The sequence below is a fragment of the Anser cygnoides genome, chromosome 27, assembly GCF_040182565.1.
Source record: "Anser cygnoides isolate HZ-2024a breed goose chromosome 27, Taihu_goose_T2T_genome, whole genome shotgun sequence".
Lineage (NCBI taxonomy): Eukaryota > Metazoa > Chordata > Aves > Anseriformes > Anatidae > Anser > Anser cygnoides.
In genome coordinates this window covers 1,323,690-1,350,837 of record NC_089899.1, presented here as the reverse complement: position 1 = coordinate 1,350,837, position 27,148 = coordinate 1,323,690, and the positions used below count along the sequence as shown (strand labels likewise).

Here is a 27,148-nt window from a genome sequence, read left to right as displayed (position 1 = left end):
GGGCCGAGCATCCTCCCACGCGCTGCACAAACCAAGCCTGCTATGGGCTGTGACCTGCAAGAAACCACAGCCCAAAGCGGCGCTGGGCGAGAAAACCCGCAGGCAGCACCCAGAGCAACCCGGGCACACCCCGGGCAGCCACGAGCGTCCCCGTCCCCCTCCCCGGCATGGACCCCGCGGTGCCCAAAGCCACGCTGAAGGTGCTGGGGCTGTGCGTGGCGCTGCTGGTGCTGGTGGCGGCGGTGACAGTCTCGGTGGCCGTGCTGCTGTGGCGCTCGGAGGCTCTGGGGATGCTGCGGGGCTGCCGGGAGCGGGCGGCCAACGAGAGCCGGGTGCTGGAGCTGCGCCTGGCCGAGCTGGAGCAGGATCGTGCCCGGCTGCAGCGCGCCGCGGCCGAGAGCGCGCGGGCAGAGGATGCTCGGCGCCGGGAGCTGGCCCAAGCACGCGAGGAGGGCGAGAAGCTCAATTCCAGCTTGGCGTCCTGCCGGGAGCGGGCGGTAGGTGCTGCGGGGATGGGGGGGGGGGGGTTACCGGCCCCTCAGACCCCGCTATGGGGCTGCATGCATGTGGGGAGAGCAACGCTGCCCAGAAAGGTTGGGGAGGTGGCTCCTGGGGCGGCGCAATGGCTAAGACCGTGTCGATGCTCCGTCTCTGGGGGGATTGGGGGCAGGCTCGTGGAAAATCCCAGCAGCAGTTGGGGTGTGGAAAGCCCCCCTCCGGTTCCTCGTGCCTGGCTGGGGGGGGGGACGGCTATTCTTAGCAGCGCCCAAACCGAGGCACTCCACACGTATAATTAACCCATCCCAAAGCAGCCGCGGAGGCTGGAGGCCGGTGCAGAGCTGCCTCTCCTCTTCTCTCCTCTCCTCTCCTCCGAGGTATTTTTAGCTGTGGACCCAGCTGGGAAAGGGCCTGGCCCCAGCGCTGCGGCCGCGGCCGGAGGAAGAGCGGGGCCCACCTCCCCTCCGCCATCCGGCCGAACAATGGCCTGGAGGGGCTGGAAAAGTGCTCCGGCATCCCGGGGCTGGCGCCGGCCGGGGGGACCCGGCTGGGGCGAGCTCATGGAGAGTGGGAGCCCCCAGCCCCCACGAGGCACCCATAGGGGCTGAGCAGGTTGGGGCTCCCGCCGTGCCCCCCATGCATCCTCACCAAGTCTGGGCTCAGGCTGTCCCTTTGCTCCAGGGGAAGAGTTTTTTTTTTTTCCCCCAAAACCACATCCCTACCTCTTGGAGAAACCTTCCCAGCGTGACAAGGGGGACACAAAGTCACCAGGAGCACGGGGGTTGCTCCGGGGACACCGGTGAGGACAGGCAGCCCTCCGGCAGCAGTTGAGGAGCTGGGACGATGCTGCCCCCCCCGTTCCCACGCCGCCGTGTCCCCTCTCCCCAGGCCAGGCTGGAGGCCAACGCGACGGCGCTGCGGGACGAGGCGCTGGCGCTGCGGCGCGAGCGGGCTGAGCTGGCCCGCAGGAACGCGGCTCTGCAAGGTGCGTCCGTCTGTCCGGCCCCTGGGACCCCAGCCTGGGCTGGTGACTCAGCCACGCACGCCCTGGGGGCGACTGCCCGGCCGGGTGGCTCAGGTTTTGGGGTGCCCCTTCGCCCCGCAGAGGAGCTGGCACAGGGCGCAGAGCAGGCGAAGGGGCTGCGGCAGCGGCTGGAGGAGGCGGAGGAGCAGCGGCGAGCGCTGCGGGCACGCGGGGAGAAGTGTGAGGCTCGGCAGAAAGAGCTCGAGAAAACCCTGTGAGGGTCCCGTCCCTTTGCTGTGTCCCCCTGTCCCCCTCTGGGTGCCCCCCAGGGACGCGGTGTCCCCTAACACGGCTCTGCTCTGCCCGCAGGAGGGACTACGCGGCCGAGGCGGAGGCGCTGCGACGGCGGCGGGTGGGGTCCCGCACGGCCAGGCGCAGGTGCTCCCCTTCCCGGTACATTTTGTGGGGGCTGCCCTCCTGCTTTGGCGGGTCGGGGGCTGGACACCTTGGGGAGGGGGCTTCTCCAGCACAACCATTTGTGGGTGCAGCTTTGCACATGCTATCCTTTGTCACCGGTGTCCCCACTCACTCGTGGCCGTCCCCTCTCTTGCAGGAAGGGCTGAAGCCCCCGCAGCATCCTTCCTGCCCCCCCCTTTTACCAGCACACCGACCACGCTTGGGTACGGCACCGCCACCGCGCCAGCACGGCTGCGGCCCCCCCCCCCCCCCCCCTGCACCCACCTGGGCTCAGCCGAAGCGGGGTGCTGGGGGTGCCGGGGCCGAGCCCATCATTCCCAGTCCCACAGCGCCCCTTAGCACTGGGACCCAGCAGCAGCTCAGCCCCGCAGCGCCGGGCAGCATCAGAGCGGAGCCGTCGCAGCGAGACCACCGGCGCTGCCCTCGCCCGCGTCCCACCGCCCCGCGGGCACCCAGGGACCGGGCTCGGGCAGTTTCGGGTGCTGGAAGCCTTTGCCGGCCACCACCCGCTTGTCGCAGCTGATTTATTGAAACAGCTTCACGTCCCGAGGTTATCCAAAAGGATTTATTAATCATTAACTCTATTTATCCGTGGATTAAACAGAAGTGGTGGTCAAGCACCTGCTACGGTTAACCTGCAGCCAACCCCCCCCCTGCTTACTACACACCTAAGGATTAAGCCGGCTTCACGTGTACAAAATAATGCTAAAGCTTGACGTGTATAAAATATTGCTCAAGCTTGGTCCGTAAACATCCCATACGTACAGAGACGTCGCTTACCTCGCTGCAAGCACCGGACGTGGGGTCAGGGCTCTCGGCCTCGAGCACCAGCCCTGCGCAGGGGGATTTGGCACAGCGGGGGGGGCTCCGCACACCCCAGTGCCTGCAGACACCCCTAGCGTGAAGCCGTTGACCTGCAGCCGAAGCCTGGCACGGCTTAGGGGTGTGCACAATCAGGCAACTCCAATTAGGCCTGCTAATCAGCAGCACCCCAAGTGTGGGAGGCAGGAGGCAGAGGGAGGGTGCCCGGCACCCCCCGGGCACCCCCAAGGGGGCTGGCAGGGGCTGCGGGGCCGAGCTGGAGGGGGTGGGAGGGTGGGGGGACAGGGACGAGCAGCTGCTGCCGTTTCGCAGCCACTTCCCAGCTCCTTTGATCTTCTCTAAAGACGGTTTCCAGGAAAGTTGCCGATTTTCCTGCCGCTGCCACAGCGATATCCTGTGCAGAGGGCAGGGCGGCTGCGAGAGGCCGAGCGCAGGCATCCGGCCCCCCCCCCCCCCAACCAAGCCCAGAGGGGGGGGAATCGCCCCCAGCGACCCCCATGGTGGGCAGCCGGGCGAGGCTGAGACAAAGGGGGGGGCTGCGATAGGGTCCCAAACCCAGCGGTCCCCAAGCACGGTCCCACACCCAACGGTCCGGGATGGGCAGGACCCGTTCCCATGGCCCGACCTCGATGCAGCGCCAGCCCTTGGCACAGGAAGGATTAATTATAGACGGGCGGCTAATTGGAAAATGGGACAAAGAGGCAGGGTGTGCACGTGGCAGGGGGGCTGAGCCGCCTGGGGATGCCCCATGGGGACCCCCCGGGCGCCCCAATGGATGCAGGGAGCCCTCGGGGACCGCGTGGCCGCGGCGAGCATCCCATCGGCGAAGGCAGCGCCGCGCCGGGGTCCGGAGCCAGCAACGGGGTCAGGGGCCAGCAGAGCCCAGACAGCGTCCCCACGGCGGGGCCTGGTGCCGGGGGGGAGCGGAGGGGGTGACTCACCGTTATTTGCAGCTCAGGAAGGAAACGCGGTAGCTGAGAATGGATTTGGGACCGACACCGTCCCCAGCACCGCAGACACTCGCGGGCCCCAGGGAGCGTGGCGCAGCGAGAAGGCAGGAAACAGCGAGCGGCTCAGCCGTGGCGGGGTCAGCGCCAGCACCTCAGCACCCCCCTGCTGAGCCCCCCCCGCCCCGTTCCGGGCATCCTGCGGCGCCGGCTGGGGAACGGCACCACGGAGCGGGGATGGGGACGCACGCGGTGGTTGGGATCCGAACGTGGCCCCGTTCAGCCCAGAGCCGGGATCTGGTCCCGCAGCCCGGCTGTGGTCACTGGTGGAGATGCTCCGTGTCCCAGCCTGTCCCCAAGCTGGACTTCGTGTCGTCCCCCCCGGGCTCACCGCTCTGCCCAGGGGACCCCAAACCTGCAGCGGGACAGGGGAGGTGGCCGCAGACCCGCACCCCCATGGCACAGGATGGCAAAGCCCCCGAGGGCCCATCCTGCACGTGCTTGGCATCCTCAGCAGCCCTGCGGATCGGTGCTGACGCAGGCAACGGGGTCGAGGCCACCTTCGATGGGGGGGGTTGAGGCCACCTTCAATGCTCTCCGTGGGCCAGGGCACCCATCCTGGCCTCTGGGCTCCCAGCACCGTCCCTCAGCATCCCTCAGCCGGCCGCATCCTTCCCCCCGCCGGCTGGAGCATCGGTCCCTGCGTGCTGCAGCTCCCAGCAGCGACACGAGCACCGGCGTGGGGGGGTTCCTCCTCCATCCCCCCCCCAGCTGCGCCCACCCTCACCCATTCCCCACCCCAGCACCCTCCGGAGCCCGCGGCCGTCGCCGCACGGAGCCGATTTCCTCGCGTGCGGGGTGAGGCCGGGGAGCGGGTCCCGGGGGAGAGCCGATCCCCAGCATCGGCACCGGGGAGGGGGGGGGGGGGGAGCGGCTGCGCTTTGCCCCCCGTCCGTCAGCAGCCGGGAACAATAGCCCTCCTGCAAACAGAAGCTGCGCTGTGATAACCCGGCAAGTCCGAGGCATCCGGAGAGGCAGGAAGGAGCCCAGCAGAAGGAAATATTAAATAGAGCAATATAAACACGGCCCGGGGAGCAAGCTCCACCCCGGCGCGGCCCCATTGAAAGGGGCTGCCGTGGGGTGGGGTGAGCAGAGCAGGGGGGAGCATGCAGAAGAGCAGCTACGCCATGGCCAAGTTCGGCTTGGAGGCCAAGGAGGCGATGCCCAAGCGGGACTGCGGCTTCTACATGAAGTACGTCTTCCTCTTCACGTCCCTCATCCAGTTCCTCATCATCCTGGGGCTGGTGCTCTTCATGGTGTACGGCAACGCGCACGCGGGCACCGACACGCACCTCCGGCTGCTGGAGGAGCAGATGCAGGACCGCTACAACAAGATCATCACCCTCAGCGGGAGGAACGCCAACCTGACCCGCACCCTCAACAACACCCTGAAGGAGAAGCAGGGGCTGCAGGGCACGCTGCAGAAGGTGCAGCGCGAGCTGGACAAGTGCAACAGCAGCCAGCTCCCCAATGCCACCCCCAAGGTGAGAGCCGGGATGGGATGGGGGGGGGGAACCCCATTTAACCCTCCCCCCCAAAGGGATGGATGAGGGGGTGCGGGGTGGGGGCAGACCCTGCTGATGTGCCCCCCCCAAGCCCTGGAAGCGCCCATCAATGGGATTCCCACCTCCTTGGCCCTGCCGGATGAGCCCCCGGGGCTGCCGCTGCCGAAGCGGGGTGGTGCCGAGGGGGGTGGGATGGGGGGGGGGGAGGGGGTGTCCTACGAACTGCGCTGACCCCCTCCCCTTCCCGCCCCCAGCTGCAGGAAATGATGAGGATCATGATCTACCAGAAGATGATGCTGGAGGATTACCACATGACCATCGACCTCATCAATGCCAACTGCAGCGGTAAGGGGGCCCCTACCCACCCGCCCCCACCCTCAGCATCCCCCCCCTTCCCGACCCAGCCTTCCCCCCCCAGCCCTCCGGGGACCCCCAGCACCCCCAGGGCACCCCCCCGAAGCACACCTCTCCCCCGGGGCTGGGCAGGGACATCACCCCGCGATGCCACGTGGGGTTGGGAGAGGGTGCGGGCGGCGGCGGGGCACCGTGCACCCCAACCTTCTGCCCCCCCCACCCCGTGCAGCCGAAAAGGCGCAGCTGCGGAGCCAGCTGGACAAGACGGCCCTGGCGAGGAAGGAGCTGGAGGACAACTGCGCCAAGGCGAGCGCGGCGCTGGCCAAGGCCAACCAGGAGCGCGAGGGCTGCCAGCAGGAGCTGCTCAGCACCCAGACCCTGTGCGAATCCACCAAGTCCCACCTGGAGCTGCTGAAGCGCGAGTGCAACATCCTGCGCCCAGACATCAGCATCTCCCTCCAGCGCATCAGGGAGACGATAAGCCCCTACAGCTGCAACTCGGTGCACGAGGAGCTCAGGAGGCTGACGCAGCGCACCGAGGGGCTCTTCCTCCAGCAGCAGGAGCGCGACACCATGTACAGGGAGAAGAGCGCCTGCGACGTGAACCTGCTGCAGTGCCGCTTCAACTGCTCCCGGGAGAAGCAGGAGCTGGAGAAGCGGCTGCAGGAGGCCGACAAGCAGCTGAAGGGCGGCCAGGAGGAGAAGAAGAAGCTGCTGGCGGAGAAGGAGCAGCTCAGCAAGGAGGTGGGGGAGAAGAGCAAAGCCGCCGTGCAAGCCAACTACTTGAAGCAGCGGCTCAGCATCTGCGAGGGCGCCAAGGTGAGGGGGCAGCTGGGGCACGGGGACAGCCCCGGGTGTCTTCCACGGCCGCTTCGGGAGAGTGCGAGGCTGGGCACACGCAGCCTTCTGTTGCACAGGCACTTTTCAGCCTTGCATTTTTACCTCTCGGTATTCAGACCCGCACTTTCGCCCGTGCACTTTTGCACAGCCACTTCTGCATGTGCATTTTTTTTTTTCAGCCTGGCATTTTTACCCCTGCATTTTCAGACCTGCACTTTTGCCCGTGCACTTTTGCCCGTGCACTTTTGCGCACGCTTTTCAGCCTTGCGTTTTTACCCGAGTTTTCGGACCTGCGCTTTTGCCCGGTCCCGCGGCGCACCCCAGGCAGGGACAAGCCGCGGTGCCACCCTTGGACCCTGCTCCCCAGAGGCACCGTGAGCACTCGGTGGCCGTGCCGAGCCCGGCACCGGTCCCGTGGCGTGGGGCAGGGCCCTGAGAGCCAGCACCGACGCGCCCACCGTGCCCTCTGCAGCTGGACACCTTCGACATCACGGGCTCGTGGGTGCCGGGGACCCTGGGGGGCAGCGTGCGGCCGGGGCCCTTCGCCAGCCCCAGCTCCTACGCAGATCCTCTGAGGAACCTGGGCATCTTCGGCAGCGCGGGTGAGTCCGTCCCCAACCCCAACAGCCCCCCCGTCACCTCAGGGGGCATCGCCCCCTGTCTATGAGGGTCCCCCGCCAGCCCGGCTCAGGCCCCGCTGCTCTCTTCCCGCCAGGCAAAATCAGCATGGAGGAGATGCAGCGGTTGGTGCAGAAGATGATGGAGCAGTACATGGCCACGCTGAGGAACCCCAGGTGAGGGGGGTGGGCATGGGATGACCCCCCCCCCCCCCGGGGGCCGGGGAGCAGAGGGGGCTGAGAGCACAGGGGCCTGATCCTGCTCTCCCTGCAGCGGCTAGCGGCTGAGCAGCGCAGGGTGAGCCGCAGCGAGGGGCTCGAGGACAGGAGCAGGACAAGCCTGGAGCGGCATTTCCCACAGCACCGATGGAAAACTCCAACCGGGAGCGAGCGGGGACTGGGGCCGCATCCCCCTTTCTCCCCTTCCCCACCCTCCCCAAGCCCCCCACCTCCCCGCTCGCTCGGCTCACACGTGCGTGCACGCGGCGCGGTCGGCAGCTGGAAATACAGGCAGCGCTCAGCACCGCTCAGCACCGCCACGGCTCGCCACGCGTGTACTGCGATGCCCAAGGGGGGGAGAGCTGGAAGGGGGGCACAAAGGCCAGGGCCGGAGGGGGGGGGGGGGTAGCGGGAACATCCCGTCCCCGCTGCAGATGGGCAGCCTGGCGGAGGAAACGGCAGCCAGGAAGAGCGCGGTCAGGAGGCGGGGGGGCTGTTCCCAGAAGGGGCCGAGCGCCGGCCAAGGCTGCCCCGAAATGATGGGGATGGGAGGGATGGGGGCGCCAGGGATGGAGGTGCGAGGGATGGGGACCCCCAGCTTCAGTGTGGGGGGGCTGTGGGTTAAGGCATCCCTTTGGATAGCCACCATCCTCCCCACCACAAAACCCATCCCCGACGGCACACGGCAAACCCGTGCTTTCCCCCGTGGGAAGCCCCTGGATGCCACAGCCGTGAGCCCCCAGCACAGGAGCAAAGCCCAGCCAAGCCCCCCCCTACACCCTGGGGTCCCTGGGGACCCCGGCGTCCCGGCTTTTGTCACGCAGGGTGGCGGGGCCGGGGCGCAGCAGCGCGTGCAGGACAGGCCGAGCCCGGTGATTAATCACTGCTGCCACGCTCTGATTTATGGCCGTGCTTCCCTCGCCTTCCTGTTTAAAGAGCTTTTCCTGACACCCGGCCTGCCGGGACGCCCCCTCCCGCGCTGCCCGCACGCCACCAGCACCTTGCCGGTGGCACGTAGCACCCTGCGGGCCACCAGAGGGTCCCTGGCCCTAGCCAGCACCCCTGGGGGTCCCGTTGGGGTCCCCCATGCCACACAAAGCCACGCGCTGCAGGCATCCAGAGGCACGGGGGCATCACCGGGTCCCCCTGTCCCCAGGGTGCAGGGACAGGGTGGGATGGGGGTGACGGCGGGGCTCAGCCCCAGCCACCCTGTGTGGCCCAGCTGGGGAGCGCGGGGACCCGCTCGCTGCTGGAGGAGCCCCTGGAGCTCCGCCACGAATAACCCTGAAGCCCCAAATGGGGGTGGGAGAAGGACGAGCACCCCCAGGACCCCCCACTTTTAGGGCCCCCCCAACCCCACCGAGCCCAAAGCAGCCACGGAGCAGGTGTGGGCGGGGAGAGCTGGGGGGCACCCAGGCAACAGATTGGGGCTGCGGGGCCATGCTGGGGGCTGGGACCCCCCAACCACTGCCCTGGGGAAGGCGTTTGGGGTGTCGGGACGGGTCCCGCATCCCACAGGGCCCCGTGCCGTGCTATGGGACGGAGATGCCCAAGGGTGAAGCCAAGGTTTTTCCATTCCAGACACTCCAGCTCCTTGTTTATCCTCCTGGCCAGGAAACGTGGCCTTTCCCAGCGCCTTTTTTTTTTTTTCCCACAGCTGGGGCTCAGGACATACACCCCCTGCCCCCCCCCACCCCAGCTAGGGAAAGCACAGCGCCCTGGCACGGGGCCACCGAGCCCTGCGGGGACCGCAGCGGGGGGCGCAGGGGGGAAGGATGCCAGAAGCAGCCCAAGGCACCACGGTTTAATACCCGCAAGGAGGTGGGGTGGGGTAAGGGGGGGCCGCGCCCCGGCGCCCCGTCACTTGCCGACGCAGAAATCCCTGAAGATGATGTCGAGGACGTCCTCGGCGCCCACGTGCCCGGTGATGCGCCCCAGGTGCCGCCGCGCCAGCCGCAGCTGCTCGGCCGCCAGCCCCAGGTCCCGCGCGCGGTGCCGGCCGTAGCGCGCCAGCGCGGCCGCGCAGTCCCCCAGGTGCTGGCTGTGCCGGCTCTGCGTCAGGCTGGGCGAGCCGGCCAGGGGGTCTCCGCACCTGGGGAGGGGGCAAGAAAAAAAAAAAAAAAAACCACCCTGGAGCAACCCCTCCTCAAGCTGCCCATACAGGGATGGGGTAAGCGGTGTCCCCCGAGCGTCCCCCCCACCCCCCAAAAAAAAAACCCCTTGCGCTTACAGCTGTGCCAACTGCTGCCCCAGCAGCTCCAGCAGGCGGTCGATGCCGTCGCCCGTCTTGCAGGACAGAAGGGTGGCGGGGGGCACGGGGGGTCCCCGGGCGCAGGCGGCACGCAGAGCCCCCGTGTCCCCCCCCAGCAGGTCGGCCTTGTTGAGCACCAGGATGCAGGGGGCGGCGGGGGGCACCAGGGACCCCACGGCAGCCCCCAGCCCCGCCGGCTCGGCGGGCACGGCCGTGGCATCCAGCACGGCCAGCACCAGGTCTGCCCGCTGCAGCCTGCGGGGACGGGGCAGGGCTGGGCACGGGGCCGCATCCTGCCACGTCCCAACCCTGCGGTTAAACGGAGGGGGGGGGTGGGGTGCCCCCCGATCCTGCCTGCACCCCCCGCTCTGACCCCAGCTCACCGGTCCCGCGCGCGGCTGACGCCCTCTCGCTCGACGGGGTCGGTGGCGTCGCGCAGCCCGGCCGTGTCGCTCAGCACCACGGGGTAACCGGTGACGTTGAGGGACACCTCCACCACGTCCCGCGTGGTGCCCGCCACCGGCGACACGATGGCTGCCGGGCGCCGGCCTGGGGGGGGTGGGAGACAGGGGGGGGGGCTCAGGGCCGGGGGGGGGGGGTGACGCCAGGGACCTCCTGCCCGTACAGCAGCATCGGGGATGGGGAGGTGGCTGCTGTTATCGGGGGTGGGGGTTAAATGTCACCAGCAGCAACCCCCCCGCGCCCCACTCACACAGCAGGTTGAGCAGGCTGCTCTTGCCCACGTTGGGGGGGCCGGCGATGACTGCGCGGACCCCCCCGCGGAGCAGCTCCCCCCGGCGCCCGTCCTGCAGGTGGGCACCGAGCTCCTGCTCCAGCGCCCGCACGGCTGCGTCCACTGCGGGGACAGAACGGGGACGTGTCGGTTGGGGGGGGGGGGGGTTGGACAGCGAGGACAGGGTGCCGTGCCCCCCGCTGCCCCTGACCTTGCGACAACACCTCTTCCTCCACGTTGTCATCCTCGCTGAAGTCGATGTAGGCTTCGAGGTGGGCAAGAGCCTGGGGGGCAGCGAGGGGGACGAGGCTCAGCGGGGACGGCCCCCGCGTCCCCAACCCGTTCCCGCCACGCGTCGAGGGAGGAGAACCCAAGCACCCGGACCGCCCCCCCCAAACACCCCCTTTACCTGGGTGAGGGTCTCGCTCCAGCGCTGGTAGAGCCTCCCCAGCTCGCCCTCCATCTGCCGCAGCGCCTGGCGCCGCTGCGCCTCCGTCTCGGCGTGGATGAGGTCCCCGAGCCCCTCGGCGGCCGTCAGGTCCAGCTTCCCGCGGTGGAAGGCTCGCCGCGTGAACTCGCCCGGCTCGGCGGGGCGCAGCCCGGGCAGGCGCCCTGCCACGGGGCCACCGGGTGAGCCCCGAGCTGGGTGAAACCCTCCGGGAGCACCCCGGGGGCGCAGGACCCGAGGGGATCGGGGATGGGGCCGGGGGCTCCTCACCCAGCGCCCGCAGCACCCCGCTCACCACCGCCGGCCCGCCGTGCACGTGCAGCTCGGCGCAGTCCTCGCCCGTGAAGCTCTGGGGGCCTGCGGGGTGCGGGGAGCTCAGGGCACGGCTCGGATGGGCGCCCCCACAGGGATTTGGGGAGGGGGAGCAGGAGGGAGCCCCCCAACCAGCAGCCAAGCTTAGGGTCGGGGAGAAGGGGGCAGCGTTGACCCCACACAGCCCTGATGCCACGGTGCCGGGGACACCAAGAGGGGCTGCGCCGCGCCGTGATGGGCACCCAGACCCCCCCCCACCCCTTTCCAGACACTCAGACCCGTAGCACCGGGGGTCCCCACAGGGATTTGGGGAGGGGGAGCAGCAGGGAGCCCCCCAACCAGCAGCCGAGATTAGGGTCGGGGAGAAGGGGGCAGCGTTGACCCCATACGGCCCTGATGCCACGGTGCTGGGGATGCTGAGGGGAGCTGTGCCGTGCTGTGATGGGCACCCAGACCCCCCCCCACCCCCCTTTCCAGGCACCGAGACCCCCGCCGGGCACCCAAAACCCCCACTGAGCAGCCGAAACCAGCCAGGCACCCCTCTACCACCCCCACCTGGGAACCAGACGACGAGGCCGCGGTCCAAGGGCTCGGCGGTGGCGGGGTCTCGGATGCGCCGCAGGGCCAGGACGCGGGGGGGGGGCAGCTCGGGGCGCCCCGTCAGGCTCCTTAGGGCGCCCCGGCTGCCCGGCCCGCTGGTGCGGATGACGGCGACCCCGCAGCGCCCGTGCCCGGAGGACACGGCGAAGATGGTGTCGCCCCGCGCCGTGCAGCACAGGCGCTGCTGCGCCCACCTGCGGGGGGGGGCCGTAAGTGGGGGGGGGGTCCCCATGCACACCCCAAAATGGGGCAGAGGGGGTGCAAGGGTGTGACCCACCCCCATTCACCTTGCCCTATGTATGGGTGCGCCCCTTCCCCTTGCAAACTGCACCCCCCCAGGGGTGTGACCCCACCCCCTGCACCCCCACGGGACACCCACTGGCCCCTGGGTGCCCCCCCCAGTCACCGCCCCCAGGGGTGCACCCCTCCCCCCCCATGCAGACCCACCTCCATGGACACCCCCTCCCCAAATGCACGCCCCATACCGCAGGACCCCCAGCCCTAAGCGTGCCCCCCCTTATGTGCAGACCCCCCCCACGCACCCCCCTTCCCTGTGCAGACCCCCTCCCACGTACCCCCCCCAAGCAACTCCCCCCGTGTACCCCCCTCCCCGTGCAGCCCCCCCAACCCCCCCTTCCCCACGCAGCCCCCCCGTGCACCCCGTCCCCCTGCAGACCCCCCCCTTCCCCATGCACACCCCCCTGTCCAGGCACCCCCCGCCCCGTGCAACCCCCCCCCCAAGCCCCCGCTTCTCCATGCAGCCCCCCCGTGCACCCCGTCCCCCTGCAGACCCCCCCTTCCCCATGCACACCCCCCTGTCCAGGCACACCCCCCCCCAAGCCCCCCTTCCCCAGGCAGCCCCCCCCGTGCACCCCCCGTGCACCCCCTCCCCTTGCACCCCTCTTCCCCCTGCAGACCCCCCCCTTCCCCGTGCACCCCCCTGTGCACCCCCGCCCATGAACACCCCCCGTGCACCCCCTGCCCGTGCACCCCCCCCCGCCCGTGCACCCCCCCCGCCCATGCACCCCCTCCCCGTGCACCCCCCCCTTCCCCCTGCAGACCCCCTCCCGTGCACCCCCCCCCCGTGCACCCCCCCCGTCCTCCCAGTACCCCCCCCCGTGCACCCCTCCTCCCAGTACCCCCCCCGTCCGTGCACCCCCCCATACAGCCCCCCCTCCCCCGTGCACCCCCTCCCCGTGCCCCCCCCGCCCCCCAAGGTGCCCCCACCTCCGTCCCGCCGCGCTCAGCGCCCCGCGCAGCGCCATCGGCCCTCGCCCCTCCCCCGAGCCCAGAGGCGGCCTCGGCGCGGGAGCCCCGCCGCGCCCGCCAGCGCCATCCGATTGGTTCTTTCCGCTCAGAGGGCGGGCTTTATACCGGGGTGCCGCTTCTGATTGGGCGGCGGCGGGGAATGACGCGGCGCCGCCTGAAGCCGCGCAGGAGCAGAGCGCTTCCGCCCGGCGTGGGGCACGGCGCTGCGCTGGGGTGGCCGCGGGGGTCCCCCCGGTTCCCCCCCATCCCCCCGGTCCCCCGCGGGCCAGCAGCGCTGCCGGGGCTCAGTCCCGTCCCTCGTGGTCCACCCGTCCCCCCCCCCAGCGCTGGGGGCTGCTGGCAGCCTGCTGGGGCCTGGCTGGGGCTGCAGCGGCGTGGGGGGCACGGGGGGGGGCAGAGGATGCAGGGGATGGGGAGGATGAAGGGGATGCAGGAGGTGAAGGGGATGCAGGAGGTGAAGGGGATGCAGGAGGTGAAGGGGATGCAGGAGGTGAAGGGGATGCAGGAGATGCAGGAGGGACTCAAGACGATGGAGGCAGGGATTCAGGAGGGATAAAAGAGATGGAGGGGATGCAGGGGGATGGAGGGGGGGTGCAGGAGATGCTGGAGGGACTCAGGATGATGGAGGCAGGGATGCAGGAGGGACACAGGAGCTGCAGGAGGGACGCAGGATGATCAAGGCAGGGGTGCAAGAGGGATGCAGGAGGGATGCAGGGGATGGAGGGGATGCAGGAGGTGCAGGACGGATGCAGGAGGGACACAAGAGATGCAGGAGATATGCAGGAGATGGAGGGGGTGCAGGAGATGCAGAAGGGATTCAGGATGATGGAGGCAGGGATGCAGGAGGGACGCAGGAGATGCAGGAGGGACGCAGGAGATGGGGGAGGATGCAGGATGATAGAGGCAGGGGTGCAGGAGATGCAGGAAGGGTGCGGGACGGTGGAGGCAGGGATGCTGGTGGGATGCAGGAGAGACACAAGAGGGATGCAGGAGGGACGCGGGATGATGGAGGCAGGGATGCGGGAGGACACAGGAGGGATGCAGGAGATGCAGGAGGGACGCAGGAGTCCCAGGGATGCTGAAACCCACCAGCACCACCCCCGTGCTTTACAAATCCCGCTGGGCCCATCACAGATCCCTCCGACCCCCTCCCCGCGCTCCGCTGGCCACGAGCCCAACGGAGGGGACACAGCAGCGAGGAGCGGCTCCAGCTCCGAGGCCGGGGGGGGGGGGTCCCAAAACGGGACGGGGACGGTGGCCAGGCCTGGCCCGGGCGAGGCGCCAGCTTGTGAGCCCCAGCGGCAGCTGCCGGAGGAGGGGACGGTTCCCGGTGGCACCGCGTCACCACTGGCACCCGGCGCTGGCCCCAAAATAGCCGCGGGTGTTCAGAGCTGGGGGGGGCACAGGGGGGGGGGGCAAGACCTGGCCACGGGGGTCCCCAAGCCTTGATGCCCACACTGCCATGGGGACAGCGGGGAGCCTGGTGGGGCTGCACCAGGACCCCCACCCGGTGACACCCTGGGGGTTTTGGGGGGGGGGGGGGTCACTGGGGTCGGTTTGTGGGGTGGGGGGGGCAGGGGAGGGCTCCCAAATGTCAGCGGGACAGCACGGCCCCGGTTGGGTTCCCTGCGTGCCTCTCCACCCGAAATAACCGGGCCCGGGCACAGTGCCGGGGGGGCGGGTTAGGGGGGGGGGCAGGGATGTGGGGCAGGCAGGATGGGGGGGGGTAAACAGGAGGGGGGGGCGTTGTGGGGGTGCAGGGGGCATCGGGGAGGGGGGGTCAAGCGAGGTGTGGGGGGGTGCTGGGGACGTGGGGCATCCCGGGGGGGGGGGGGGGGGGCTGGCAGCAGGGATGCTCCGCACCCTCTCCTCCCCGGGGGGGGGGTGATGGAGGGGGGGGGGGGTGATGGAGAGGGGGGGTGAAGGGGGGGGGGGGTGAAGGGACTCCTGGGTCCCCCTGCTCGGCGCTGGGGGGGGCCGTCGTCCGAGCAGGCTGATTCCGGGGGGGGGGGCCGGGAGCGCTGCGCTCCGCCGCCTTTGTCCCTCCTCCCGGCCGGGCGCGGCGGCGGCGGCGGCGGCGGCGGCGGCTCGGGCGGCTTCGGGAGGCACCGGCCCCGTGCCCGGAGCCGCGGCGGTCCCCATGCGCCGGTCCCCGCCGAGCCCCCGCCGCGCCCGGTGCCCCCCACCATGCCCGAGCCGCCGGCGGCAGCTCAGGAGGGCGAACGGCCCCGGAGGGCCCCGGCCGCCGACGAAAGACCGGAGCCGGCGGCCCCCGCTGGCGTCCTGGGTAGGTGGCACCGGGGATGGATGGAGCCGGGGGGGGGGCACCGGAGGAGGGAGGGGGGGGGGTGCACGGAACCGGGAGGAGCCGGCCCCCCGGGGTGGGGGGGAGGTGGGGGGGCACCGGGCGGCGGGGCCGCTCCCTGCGGCTCAATGCGGCGGGGCCGCTCCGGGGGGGGGGGGGGGGGGGGGGGGGTGCGATGATTTTTGCCCCCCCCCTCTTTTCTCCCATCCCGAGGGGGGGGTCGCGGTGGTCCCAGCACAGCCCCGTGCTGCCCGCCCCCCCCCCCCGCCCAGCCTTCCCCTGCCCGTTTGGGGTTTGGGATATATGCGCCCCCCCCCCCCCGGGACAGGGGGCGTGCAGGGGGGCTGAGTGCCCGAGGATTTATCAATGCCCCCCCCCAGGGCAGCTCTGTCACCCCCATGCCATGTGTGTGTGTCCCCCCCCCCCCCGAGAAGGTCCTTTTGTCCCCCCTTGCCAGGTCCGTGCCCCCCCCCCCCCCCCCCCCCGATGGGGTCCACGCAGCGGGTGCAGGACGGGGGCTTTGCCATCGGGTCCCCAACGTGGGGAGGGGGCCGCAGGAGAACGCGTGCCCCCCCCCCCCCCCCCCCCCCCAGCAGGTGACAGCACCGAGGACGTGGCCGGACTGGGACACGGGGCGTCACGGGTGGGAGCGTGACCCACTTTGTGCCCCCCCCCCCACCCCCCCGCAGCGGGCAGGTCCGGCCTCGAAATGACGCCCGCCTCTGCCCCGAGCGGCCGCGGGCTCCGCGGGGTGGCCGGGGAAGGATTTTTGGGTCCCCAGAGCCCTGCGGCTCCGGTGACCTTACCCCAAGGTGAGCGGGTGGCCGCGGGGACAAGCGGGGAGAGAGGGACAGCGGCGGTGTCCCCTCGTCCCTCTGTGCTCGGTGGCTCTGCCGGCGGTGGCACCGGTGGCACCAGGAGGGGACATGGGGCAGGAGGCAGGGACGGCCCCGTGGCCAGAGGGGGGTCAATGCGGTGTCCCCCCCCCCACACCATGGTCAGGGGGACAGGACCTGCGCTCAGGACCCCTCTGCGGCTCCTCCACGTCTCTTGCAGTGACCTTGGGAAGGAAAAGCCCCGCTGCACCCCGAGCAGCTGAGCCCAGCGTTGGGGTCCCCGCGCCCCCAACCCGCAGCTCCTCGGGGTCCGTGCCCCGCGCAGGGGGGGGCTCACGCCTTGCCGGGGGGCCTCGTGGTGCAAACTGGGGCGCTGCCGTGGCTTCGCACACGTGGGAGCGTGCACACACGGTGCGTGCTGGGGTGTGCGTGCGGTGCCCCCTCCCCGGCCACCCGCTCTCCCAGCTAGGATTACGGCTCCCTTTGCGGGGCGTAAATAATTCAGCCGGCCGAGCTCGCCCTGCCGGTGTCCAGCTGGGGCCTCAGCACCCCCCAGCCGAGCAGGATGGGTGCTCGTCGCCGTTCGTGCCGGAGCAGAGCGGGGGTTCCGCTCGGGCTGGGGGTCCCAGTGGCTCTGTATGGGGCAGAGTGCCTGGATGGAGCGGAGCCGGGGGACCCCACGGGGACACCCACGTCCCCACCCGAAGCGGCTTCCCCCGGCACCATCCCGGCCCTGCAGCTGTGCCGGCACCCACAATGCCGGGCTTGTGCTCAGCCAGGCCCTGCCTCGCCGCCGCGAGGGTGTTCTCTGCATACGGGGCGGGCGAGCGATGCCCCCGGGGTGCAGGATCGGCCCCGCTCCGGGGGCGTCCGGCGAGCCGTGCCGAGCCGTGCCGAGCAGCCTGGCGCCGTCCCGCTCTTTCGCCCACGGTGCCGGCACAGGGCGGCCTTTCAGCGCGGCCCCTGCCCAGCCCGGAGCCACCGGCAGCGGGGGAGATGAGTTTGTCGGGTCTCAGCCGGCGGTGGGGGCCCTGCTCTGAATTGGGATGGGGGCCCGGAGCTGGGGCGCAGCCACCGGGACGGAGCGGGCCCGGAGCAGGTCCGGCATTTCCTGTTTTTTGGGGCCGGCGTGCCCGGTGCGAGCAGGATTTCCTGTGCCCCGGGACCTTCCCAGCCCTGGGGCAGGCTGGCTGTTGTGACATCCCCCGCGCCCTGGCTCAGCAGGGGGAAACTGAGGCACGGAGGCAGCCGGGTGCTGCTGGCGTGCGGGGGGGGGGGGGGGACCTGATGGCACCGCAGGGGCCTCATCCTGCCCTCCCTGCCGGTTTGGGATGCGCCAGGTCCCCGTCCATCCCGAGAGAGGTGATGGGGGCACCGGGCACGGGGACAGCGAACCCCTGCGGCACGGCCGCCCCGGAGCAGGGCACGGGCTGTGTCCCTACAAAAGCCCCAGCCAGGGGGTGACAAGGGGACCCTGGGGACCGTCCCCATCCCCGCTCTTCGCAGCGGCACAGGGCCTCCCCGGGTTTCCATGGAGACCGGCTGCTTTTTCGCTCTCCCCATTTTTCCTGCCGTTTTCCATCTTCCGGCGTCGCGGCCCTGCCGGAGCCCGGCCCCGCCGAGGGGCTGCGGGCAGAGGTGAGCACGAGGGGGGGGTCCAGGGGGGCACAGGGGATCCCGGCCCTGCCAGGCTGCGCCGCCGCCTCCTCCCCGGCAGCTGTCGGGGCTTTTTCGGGCACCCGGAGCTGCTGGAGGAGAAACCTGAGCCGGAGCCGGCGTCACCTCGCTGCGACCCGCTGGCACGGCCACCGCTGGGGACACACCGGGGTCCCTGTCCCCTTGTGCGTGCCAGCAGCTGAATCATTGTTGATTCGGGGTCCGGCTCCCAGCGCGGGGCTGCGGGTCGGGGTGGGGGGGAGGCCTGGGGGTGCCCGCGGCCGCTCACCCGCTCCGTCCCCCCGGCAGACAAGCTTTTTGGGAAGCGGCTGCTCCAAGCCGGGCGCTACATCATGTCCCACAAAGCCTGGATGAAGACGGTGCCCACGGAGAACTGCGATGTGCTGATGACCTTCCCGGGTAGGGAGATGCGAGGGTCTGGCTTGGGTCTGGGGGGTGAGGAGGGGTCCGATGGCACCTGGACCACAGCCCAGAGCTCCTCGCAGCCCCGTACCCGAGGCGGGGACACGGGGAGGGATGGGGATGGTGCTGGGGGACACAGGCACAGGGACAGGCTGGTGCGACCGGCACCGTGCGCCCCCAGACACCACGGACGACCACACGCTGCTCTGGCTGCTGAACCACATCCGCCTCGGCATCCCCGAGCTCATCGTGCAGGTCCGGCACCACAAGCACACCCGCGTCTACGCCTTCTTCGTCACCGCCACCTACGAGAGGTAGGCTCCCGGCCACGGCCCCGGCCCCGGCCACGTCCCCCCCCGTGCCCTCAGCCGCGTCCCCAGCCGCGTCCCCGCTCCCTGCAGCCTGCTGCGTGGGGCCGATGAGATCGGGCTGCGGAAGCCGGTGAAAGCCGAGTTCGGCGGGGGCATGCGGAGCTTCTCCTGCGAGGAGGATTACATCTACGAGAACATCGAGAACGAGCTTTACTTCTTCACCTCTCAGGTGGGACACGGAGGGGCGAGGGATAGGGGACAGGGATGCAGGGACATGGGGCAGGGACACGGGGCAAGGACACAAGTCATGTCCCTGTCCCCAGGGGGAAAAGGGGATTGGAGACCCCCTGGCCGAGCTGGGGACCAGGTTAAACACCCCCAAGATGGGGACAAGAGAGGTCCAGAGGGGACAGGAGAGGGTAGGGGCTGGGGAGGGGATGTGCAGGGAGACACGGGTGTCACAGGGGGGGCGCTGGGGGCCGGGCTCACCCCGCTGCGGTGCTGCAGGAACGGCAAAACATCATCAGGTACTGGCTGGAGAACCTGCGCGCCAAGCAGGGTGAGGCGCTGCACAACATCCACTTCCTCGAGGGGCAGCCCATCAGTGAGTACGGCACGGCACGGCACGGACCCCCCCACCCCCCCAGCCACCTCCCCACATCCCAGCCGTACCACGTCTGACCCCCAGAGGGTCCCCAGGGACAGGGTGACGAACAAGGGGACAGCGGGCACACGGTGCGCACCCCGTGCCATGAGCAGGGTTGGGCACAGAGCCCCGCTGTGGCACCGTCACCCCAAGCCCATCCTTCCCGTGATCCCTGCCCCAAAGCCCCCTGTGCCGGGCCTGGCTGGGGACACATATTGGGGACCTGGGGGGGGGGGGGGGGGACAGCGGCGTCCCCACGCCTCACCTCCTGCCCCCGCGGCGCAGTCCCGGAGCTGGCGGCCCGCGGCGTCATCCAGCAGGTCTTCCCGCTGCACGAGCAGAGGATCCTCAAGCGGCTCATGAAGTCCTGGGTGCAGGCGATCTGCGAGGCTCAGCCGCTCGGTGAGGCGCCGGCAGGGGGTCCTGGGGCTGGGGAGGGGGGGTCCCGGCCCCGTTCACACCCCCCCCCCCCCGACCCCTGCAGATGAGATCTGCGACTACTTTGGCGTGAAGATCGCCATGTACTTCGCCTGGCTCGGCTTCTACACCTCGGCCATGGTGTACCCCGCCGTCTTCGGCTCCATCCTCTACACCTTCACCGAGAGCGACCAGGTGCGAGGGGCTGGGAAATGGGGCAAATCCCAGCTTTTTGGGGGCCGGAAGGGGACATTTCCCTCCCCTCCCCACTCCAGCCTTTCCCTTTGATGCTTTAATGCCCTAATTGCTGCGGAGCTGGGAGGCCCCTAATCCCATCAGCTGCTTAACCGCATCCCGAGCCCTCAGAGCAGCGGGGTCGGGGCCAGGCGGCTCCCCGGGACCACCGGATGGGGTGGGGGCTGAGCGGGGGGCAGTAGGGACGGGAGGGGACCGACCCCGGCGCGGTGGGTGCCCTCCGCCCCGCAGACCAGCCAGGACATCTGCTGCGTGGTCTTCGCCATCTTCAACGTCATCTGGGCCACGCTCTTCCTGGAGGAGTGGAAGCGCCGCGGGGCCGAGTTCGCCTACAAGTGGGGGACGCTGGACACCCCCGCCGAGTCCATCGAAGAGCCCCGGCCCCAGTTCAGGGTGAGCACTTGGGGGAGAGGGGGGTCCTTGTGGGGTGTCCCCGTGGAGCTGAGCACCGTCCCTCCGGGTCCTGTGTGCGTGGGGAGGCTCAAGGCACCGGGGGCTTGGTGCGGAGAATTGGCACCGTCGTGACACCTGTGGTTATTCCTGGGGGTCCGGGCTGAGTCCCCCCCCAGCCAGCACTGGGATCACACGCTGCCGTCCCCCCTAAAATTAGGGCATTAAGAGAATCAGCCCCGTGACCAGCGCGGAGGAGTTTTACTACCCGCCGTGGAAGCGCCTGCTCTTCCAGTGCCTGGTCAGCCTGCCCGTCTGCCTCGCCTGCCTCTCCTTCGTCTTCCTCGTCATGCTGGGCTGCTTCCAGCTCCAGGTGGGTCCCAGCCCGGGTCCCGGCAGCCGGGGGGCTTCCACCACCCCCCCCCACTGACCCCATCCCCATAGGAGTTCGTGCTGAGCATCAAGGAGCTGCCCCGCATCATCCGCTTCCTGCCCAAAATCGTCCTGGCCGTCATCGTCACGACCTGCGACGAGGTTTACAAGAAGATCGCCTACTGGCTGAACGACATGGGTGCGTGGGGGCCGGGGGGAAAGGGGGGGGGGGGGCGTCGGGGCTGGGCGTGGGGACCCCCCCCCCCCCCTGAACTCACCCCCCTGGGCTTCGCAGAGAACTACCGCCTGCAGAGTGCCTACGAGAAACACCTCATCATCAAAATCGTCCTGGTAAGGGGGCGGACGGGGGGGCGGGGGGGGGGGGGACGCGAGGGTCCCGGCGGCCGCCCCCCGCTCACCCCCCCCCTCTCTGCCCCGCAGTTTCAGTTTGTAAATTCATACCTAAGTCTTTTCTACATCGGTTTCTACCTCAAAGACATGGAGCGGCTCAAGGAGGTAAGGGGCAGCGCCCGGGGGTGGCGGGGCCAGCGAGGACCCCCCCAACTCCCCGACGCCCCCGGATGGACAGACGGACGTCCTCGAGCCAGCGGCACCCGCACCCGGCCCCCCCCGCGCCCCGCTGTCCCCGCATGCCGCGTTACCGCTCACGGTCTCTCTCTGTCTGTCTGTCTGTCCGTCCTTCTGTCCCTTCCACAGCTCCTGCTCATCTTCTCTCTCTCCCAAAGCCTCATGCGTCAGCTCAAAGAGGCTCTCCTCCCCTTCATCTTCCTCCACCTCCACCTCTCCCTCATCTTCTTTAAGGGCCTCCTGGGCTTTTGCTGGAGACTGGGAGTATCCAAAGTAGGAGCGGGGAGGGCGGGGGCCGTGCATGCCACCCCCGACCCCCCCCCCCCCCCGCACCCCAACCCCCGGGGGTCCCGTCCCCACCACGGTGGCACGCACGAGGCCGGCGAGCTCGGTGCCGCTGGGGGGACACCACGTTGGGTGCCCCCCTCCAGCAGCGCGGCCACGGGGAGGAGCGGGGACCCCGTGGCGATGGGGGCGCGGGAGGGGGACACCCGGGAACTGGGCCCCCCCCCCCCCCGGGTGACAGCGGGTTCCCGGTGTCCCCACGCAGATGCTGGCCACGCTGCTCATCACCCGCCAGTTCCTGCAGAACGTCAAGGAGGTGTCGCAGCCCCACCTGTACCGCCGGCTGCGCCGGGGGGACCTCAGCCTCCGCAGCCTCCGCGAGGTCGCGCACGCCGTCCTCCGCCTGCTCGCCCGTCCCCGCGGCCCCCCAGCTGCCGGGGCCGCCCCCGAGGGGCCGCGGGGCGAGAAGAAGTGTCTGAACGGGGGCTGCGGGGTGCCGGAGGAGGAGGAGGAGGAGGAGGAGGAAGAGCGGCGCGAGTCGGATTCGGAGGACGAGAGCGCCCTGGACTGCGGGCTGAAGCTGAAGAAGGTGAGCTTCATCGAGAAGGCGGAGCGGCGCGGCACGGAGCCCGGCGGCCCCGAGGACGAGAGCTTCCTGGAGGAGGGCAGCCCCACCATGGTGGAGAAGGGCATGGACCCCGCCTCCGTCTTCGAGCTGGGCGAGGATGAGGACGACGCCGAAGGCCCCCCGGGAAGCCCGGTCAAGGCAGCGGAGCCGGCCGCCGTCCTGCGGGGCAGCCGGAGGAGGCGGGCGGCCGAGAGTCGGGAGGAGGAGGAGGGTGAGGAGGAAGGGCGCAAGCGGAACCGGGCCTCCTGGATCGACCCGCCCGAGGAGGATTACTCCACGCAGCTGACGCAGGCGGAGGTGGAGAGCTGCATGAAGAAGTACGAGGTGAGCTCCAGCAGGGCATGGGGCATCCTCCCCAAGCCCCATTGCAATGCATTCCTCCTCCTCCTCCTCCTCCTCTTCCTCCCCAGGACACCTTCCAGGACTACCAGGAGATGTTCATCCAGTTCGGCTACGTGGTGCTCTTCTCCTCCGCCTTCCCGCTGGCCGCCATGTGCGCCCTGGTGAACAACGTCATCGAGATCCGCAGCGACGCCTTCAAGCTGTGCACGGGGCTGCAGCGCCCCTTCGGCCAGCGGGTCGAGAGCATCGGGCAGTGGCAGGTGGGATGGGGGCCGGGGGGGGGGCCGGGCTGGGGGTCTCGGCAGGCTGGCCACAGGTTTCCAGCTCATCCCCGGTGCCGTCCCTCATGCAGAAGGTGATGGAGGCCATGGGCGTCCTGGCCATCGTGGTCAACTGCTACCTGATCGCCCAGTGCGGGCAGCTCCAGCGCCTCTTCCCCTGGCTCAGCCCCGAGGGAGCCATCATCTCCGTGGTGGTGCTGGAGGTACGGCGCTCCGCTTGTTATTGTAGGGTCTCCCGGTGCGCTGCCCTCTCCGGTCCCCGTTTCTCGTGGGGTGCATTTGGGGAGGGGATGCTCAGCGTGCCCCCCGTGCCCCCGCAGCACTTCGCCCTGCTGCTGAAGTACGTGATCCAAGTGGCCATCCCCGACATCCCCGCCTGGGTGGCCGAGGAGATGGCGAAGCTGGAGTACCAGCGCCGCGAGGCCTTCAAGGTAGGCGATGCCGGAGGGGGGGGGGGCAATGCGCCCCTCGGGGCCGAGCACGGAGCAGGGACGTCCCCGAGGCGTCCCCGTGCCCGACGCGCTCCCCGTTGGCAGAAGCACGAGCGCCAGGCGCAGCACCACTTCCAGCAGCAGCAGCGGCGCAAGCGGGAGGAGGAGGAGCGGCAGCGGCACGCCGAGTACCAGGCCCGCAAGGAGCGCGAGTCCAGCCGCGACGAGGCCAAGCCCGAGGCCGCCGGGCAGGACCCGGCCCACGAGAAGAGCCAGGGCAAGGGGAAGGGCTCCGGGGGCACCTCGCACGGCTCCGACAAGCCCAAGCGCCCCAGCTCGCTGCTGGCCACCAACAACGTCATGAAGCTGAAGCAGATCATCCCTTTGCAGGGCAAGTTCCTCTCCGGGGGGGCCGGGGCTGGCAGCACGGCCGCCGCCAGGTCCCCCCAGTCCCCCACCGGCAGCGATAACAAACTCCCCGGCTTCCTCAGCTTCAAGTTCCTGAAATCCCCCGAGACTAAGAGGGACGCGGGGACCGAGAAGGTCCAGTCACCCACCAAGCCATTCAACCCCGGCAAGCTCTTCAACTTCGGCAAGTCCGAAGGGGCCAGCGGCAACGGGGCCACGGCCACTGCCTCCCCCCAGCCCCGGCCCGGCCCCTCCACGGATGGGGGCGAGCGGCCAGGCCCCAGCAAGTCCCACCTCAACGGGGTGCCGGAGGACGGGGGCCGCGAGGAGCCGGAGCTGCGGACGGAGGAGGAGAGCGGGGGCTATAAAATCTAACCCGACGTTTCGGGAGCGAGCACGGGCGTGCTGGCCCCGCGCCCTGCACCGTCCCCCTCCGTCGCATCCCCTCGCGCCCCTCCAGCCCCCCTGCTGGGACCCGAAGCTCCGGCGGGGTCCGGCCTCATCCTGCGGCACGGACGCCCGAGCAAGGCACCGTCGGTGTGAGCAGCAGCAGGGCCCGGCCGTGTCCACGGATGGAGCGTCCCCTCCTGTACCTCCGGCAAATTGGGGACAGGCAGGTGAAATCCTGGTCCTGCTCCACGGCTCCGCAGAGGCCACGGTCACCCAAGGGGACGCAGGGGAATTCGGTGTCCCCAGACCTACCAGGAGCATCCCGCAGAGCCCCCATGGGCGAAGGCAGCCGGGCTCGGCACCGCGTCTCCGATCGCAGAGGAACGAGATGGCGCGAGGAGCCCGATTCACCCCGTGCCTACCGCCACCGCCGCGTCCTGCTGCACCAGCCGTCGCCCCGGGGCCGCCGGCACCGTCCCGCAGCCTCGGCACAGGGTCCGGTCCTGCCAGCACGGGGACGTTCCCCGGCCCCAGCACCTGCCGGGAGGGAGGGGGGTGAGTGGCGAGCGCCGGCCACTCGGATTCCCATGCATGGGCAGCATTTCTTGCACTAAAAACAAAACAAAACCCAAGGCAAGCGGCTCGCTCCCGTTCTTCGTGCGACGGCTGGAGGTGGCGGAGGCGAGAGCTCGGAGCAGCCCGGCCGGGCCCCAGCGACTGCGACGCTCCCCTTCCCTCTCCGCTTTCGTATTTCGTGGAATTAACTCGCAATAAGGCGCTCGCGCACACGGACGTCACGGCGGAGCCCAGGAGAAGGACGGGGCAGGGGGTGGGGGGGGATTTGGGGGGGGGGGGGGGGAGCAGCTTCGCTTCTGCCAGGGCGAAGGTTTTGCCACCGCTGGGTCTAGGCTTAGTGCTTTGGGAGCCGCCATCCTCGTGGGGAGGAGGCTGCCCACGGCTCTGCTCGGCGCTGCTTCGCTTTACGGGGTGGCGGGGGCCGGGGTAAAGGCCGGTGCTCGCTGTCCCCTCGCCCCCCCAGCTCCGCTCGCTGCCCCCGCCGAGCCCCCGACCATTTCCAAAGCAAGCAGGGGGAAGGAGGGCTCCGGCCACCCGGGGCGGCCGCCCCATATCACTGTGCCTGGCCCAAGGCCTGGGCTGTAGAAAACGTCAGGTTGTTTTTCCCACCCCGCCTCTCCCCAAAACGTGTGGGTTTTTTTTGTTCCCCCTTTTGTCTTTGAACCAAGCCATTTTATACAGCAATAAGGCCAGGGGAGCACAAAGGCTCTGTTGCTCCACTCACCTGCGCTGCAGGGGCCTGGGCAATAGTCCAGGGCAGATGGGGGGCTCCTTGCACCGAGCTTTGGGGTCCCTGGGGGGGCACGGTGGGGCAGAGCAGCCCCCTCGCCCTCCCACGGGGCCGGGTACCACGCTCAGTGCCTGCCAGGCACGAAGAGCAGAGGATTTCTGGGGCGAGACGAGGGAAAAGGGAGCACCGGGCTCCACGGCGCTGAGAAACTGGGGCAAACGGGCCCCGGAAAGGACAGGAGGAGCAGCACGGCTGCGCCCCGGAGCTGCTGCTGGAAAGGGAGCGGGAGCGGCAGCGCCTTGAGTGAGGGGAGCCCGGAGCGGGGGGAACCGTAACCCCAACACCCCCCTGGTGTTTGGGCAGAGCCCAAAGTCCTGCTGGGGACCGCAGCAAAGCTCGCCCCGGCTTGGCCACTCTGCCCGCGCACCCCACCGCCGTCCCCTCCGCATCGGGGGCCGTGCGGAGCCCCCTCCCGTTCCCCGTTCACCGTTTCGGTTCTCGGCTTCTCCCCGGGTTTGGCTCCCCAGCTCTCAGCTCGGTTCTTGGTTAAAACGCGCCGGTCCTAAAGGGAGTTCTGTTTGCGTCCCACTTCCCTCCTGGGGTAACAGCCCTGGCACGAGCTGTCCCCGCACCACTTACCAGGGGACAGGGCAGGGGCCCGCTGCTGCCGGCCCCCCGCGGTCCTGGGCATTTTTAAACATTTCTCTACACAAAATATTTCTACAAGCGGCCGCCTGTCTGGTATCTCACTCTTCCGGGCAGTTACCGTACAAAGGAGGGAATTGTTTCCTTTTTTTTTTTTTTTTTTTTCCCCTTTTCTCCCTTGCTGTGCTCTCTTTCTTTGGAAACTAAAAGAAATGAAGGGGGTTATTTATTTCTTTTTAATTTATTTTGTCATATTTTTGTAAAACCTGCAGAAATGCAATAAAAATATATTTCAACAAGCCTGAGGCGTGCGCTACGTTATTGCCCCAAGCGGCTTTCATAACGCGTGTGCGCTCAGGGAGCGAACCTCAGCGCTCCTGACCCCGGGGAGGGCAGAAGGGGACACTTTAGGGCCACCGTCCCCCCTCAGTCCCCCCCAGGCAGGGGGAGGCTTTGAGACAGGGACACGAGGACGAGCCCCGCCGGCACGGGTGGGTTCACAGCACGCGCAGGCAGCAGCGCCCGCAGCCACGTCGCAGCTCTGCCGCGTGCCGTCAGTAGCAGGAAAGGGTAGGGGAAGAATGAAGAGTTATAGTCCTCTAAATTCTGCAAATTTATTGTACACAGTATCAAACATGGAATAGTTTAAAAATAAATGCAAAATTCCAATGGCCATGACATTTGACTAACAGTGTATTTACAGTCACTCCACGACGGCAGCCCTTCTGCCAGCACGCAGCTGTCAGAAAAACCCGCGTCCTCCCGGCCCCACAAGACAGGATTTTTTTGCAAAAAAAGAGGGAAAACGAACTTGCGGAGACAGGTGGGAAGTAACACACACTCACGAGCTCGCCGCTGCGCTGCGAAAACCAGCCTGGGATGGCATGTGCTGAACGGAGCGAGGAGTTAAAGCAGGCACGGAGGACGGAAAGCCGAGAGCCGCTCTAAGACGCTCGGTCGTGATGCGCGACTGGCCAAGGCCGGGCGGTTTAACTAAAAATACCCAGCGAAGCCTGCTAACGGCACGCTGCGCGCTGATTAATGACAAACGAATGCATCTGGAAGGCAGCACAAGCGCGGCACAGACACGGCAGTGACTCAGCTCGGACCATCCATGCAGACTTCACGCTGTTTCTTGCAGTAACTCATCAGTCGCCTCGCGTCCCTGTACCCCAGAGCCGCGGCTAAGGAACAAACCAAGCGGCCGGCCCTGCCCGCGGCCACGCCGGCTCCCCCAGCCCTACCCACATCCATGCATCCGTGCTGCTTATCCAAGCAGGGGAGAGCGTTTGACCTGTTCGGGTGTCAGCACGGCGT

General features: G+C 69.3%; 4 protein-coding genes across 9 annotated transcripts; 3 read left to right on the top strand and 1 right to left on the bottom strand.

Moving 5' to 3' along the window:
- Positions 1–56: 56 nt before the first annotated feature.
- Positions 57–3,614, top strand: LOC125180701 (ribonuclease Y-like). 2 transcript variants are annotated; one of them, XM_066983821.1, is made up of 5 exons: positions 57–497; positions 1,387–1,483; positions 1,604–1,736; positions 1,832–1,900; positions 2,076–3,614. In XM_066983821.1, exons 1-5 carry the CDS (start codon positions 168–170, stop codon positions 2,083–2,085), a joined length of 639 nt encoding a protein of 212 aa, XP_066839922.1. In that variant the 5' UTR covers positions 57–167; the 3' UTR covers positions 2,086–3,614. The 2 variants fall into 2 exon arrangements, with proteins under 2 accessions (XP_066839922.1, XP_047908344.2); XM_048052387.2 differs by having other exon boundaries at positions 1,832–1,915.
- Positions 3,615–4,779: 1,165 nt separating this feature from the next.
- PLVAP (plasmalemma vesicle associated protein) lies at positions 4,780–7,623 on the top strand. Its single transcript, XM_066983820.1, has 6 exons — positions 4,780–5,252; positions 5,528–5,618; positions 5,857–6,446; positions 6,940–7,069; positions 7,183–7,261; positions 7,359–7,623. Exons 1-6 carry the CDS (start codon positions 4,875–4,877, stop codon positions 7,363–7,365), a joined length of 1,275 nt encoding a protein of 424 aa, XP_066839921.1. The 5' UTR covers positions 4,780–4,874; the 3' UTR covers positions 7,366–7,623.
- Positions 7,624–9,092: 1,469 nt separating this feature from the next.
- On the bottom strand, positions 9,093–13,009 carry GTPBP3 (GTP binding protein 3, mitochondrial). 2 transcript variants are annotated; one of them, XM_066983818.1, is made up of 9 exons: positions 12,875–13,009; positions 11,603–11,841; positions 11,006–11,092; positions 10,697–10,899; positions 10,499–10,571; positions 10,267–10,410; positions 9,938–10,103; positions 9,534–9,809; positions 9,093–9,395 (listed from the first exon to the last, which is right to left on the bottom strand). In XM_066983818.1, exons 1-9 carry the CDS (start codon positions 12,910–12,912, stop codon positions 9,164–9,166), a joined length of 1,458 nt encoding a protein of 485 aa, XP_066839919.1. In that variant the 5' UTR covers positions 12,913–13,009; the 3' UTR covers positions 9,093–9,163. The 2 variants fall into 2 exon arrangements, with proteins under 2 accessions (XP_066839919.1, XP_066839920.1); XM_066983819.1 differs by lacking the exon at positions 11,006–11,092.
- A 1,957-nt stretch (positions 13,010–14,966) lies between these two features.
- On the top strand, positions 14,967–24,512 carry ANO8 (anoctamin 8). 4 transcript variants are annotated; one of them, XM_066984098.1, is made up of 18 exons: positions 14,967–15,203; positions 18,023–18,133; positions 18,318–18,450; positions 18,538–18,676; positions 18,955–19,051; positions 19,379–19,495; positions 19,578–19,705; positions 19,997–20,158; positions 20,376–20,528; positions 20,600–20,726; positions 20,823–20,878; positions 20,969–21,043; positions 21,245–21,388; positions 21,666–22,352; positions 22,439–22,630; positions 22,723–22,854; positions 22,972–23,082; positions 23,188–24,512. In XM_066984098.1, exons 1-18 carry the CDS (start codon positions 15,104–15,106, stop codon positions 23,863–23,865), a joined length of 3,342 nt encoding a protein of 1,113 aa, XP_066840199.1. In that variant the 5' UTR covers positions 14,967–15,103; the 3' UTR covers positions 23,866–24,512. The 4 variants fall into 4 exon arrangements, with proteins under 4 accessions (XP_066840199.1, XP_066840201.1, XP_066840197.1 ...); XM_066984096.1 differs by lacking the exon at positions 14,967–15,203 and adding an exon at positions 17,374–17,695; XM_066984100.1 differs by lacking the exon at positions 21,245–21,388.
- The last annotated feature ends 2,636 nt before the right edge of the window (positions 24,513–27,148 follow it).

Bases quoted from the DNA above. Each gene is read 5' to 3' on its own strand.
- PLVAP (XM_066983820.1), top strand. From the start codon at position 4,875: ATGCAGAAGAGCAGCTACGCCATGGCCAAGTTCGGCTTGGAGGCCAAG. The intron at 5,619-5,856 runs GTAAGGGGGCCC...CACCCCGTGCAG, and splicing joins CATCAATGCCAACTGCAGCG to CCGAAAAGGCGCAGCTGCGG. The intron at 7,070-7,182 runs GTGAGTCCGTCC...TCTTCCCGCCAG, and splicing joins GGGCATCTTCGGCAGCGCGG to GCAAAATCAGCATGGAGGAG.
- ANO8 (XM_066984096.1), top strand. From the start codon at position 17,389: ATGCGCCAGGTCCCCGTCCATCCCGAGAGAGGTGATGGGGGCACCGGG. The intron at 18,677-18,954 runs GTGGGACACGGA...GCGGTGCTGCAG, and splicing joins TTTACTTCTTCACCTCTCAG to GAACGGCAAAACATCATCAG. The intron at 22,631-22,722 runs GTGGGATGGGGG...TCCCTCATGCAG, and splicing joins AGAGCATCGGGCAGTGGCAG to AAGGTGATGGAGGCCATGGG.
- LOC125180701 (XM_048052387.2), top strand. From the start codon at position 168: ATGGACCCCGCGGTGCCCAAAGCCACGCTGAAGGTGCTGGGGCTGTGC. The intron at 498-1,386 runs GTAGGTGCTGCG...CCCTCTCCCCAG, and splicing joins CGTCCTGCCGGGAGCGGGCG to GCCAGGCTGGAGGCCAACGC. The intron at 1,484-1,603 runs GTGCGTCCGTCT...TTCGCCCCGCAG, and splicing joins CAGGAACGCGGCTCTGCAAG to AGGAGCTGGCACAGGGCGCA.
- GTPBP3 (XM_066983818.1), bottom strand. From the start codon at position 12,912: ATGGCGCTGCGCGGGGCGCTGAGCGCGGCGGGACGGAG. The intron at 10,900-11,005 runs GTGAGGAGCCCC...GCCCCGTGGCAG, and splicing joins CGGGGTGCTGCGGGCGCTGG to GGCGCCTGCCCGGGCTGCGC. The intron at 9,810-9,937 runs GTGAGCTGGGGT...CCGTCCCCGCAG, and splicing joins GTCAGCCGCGCGCGGGACCG to GCTGCAGCGGGCAGACCTGG.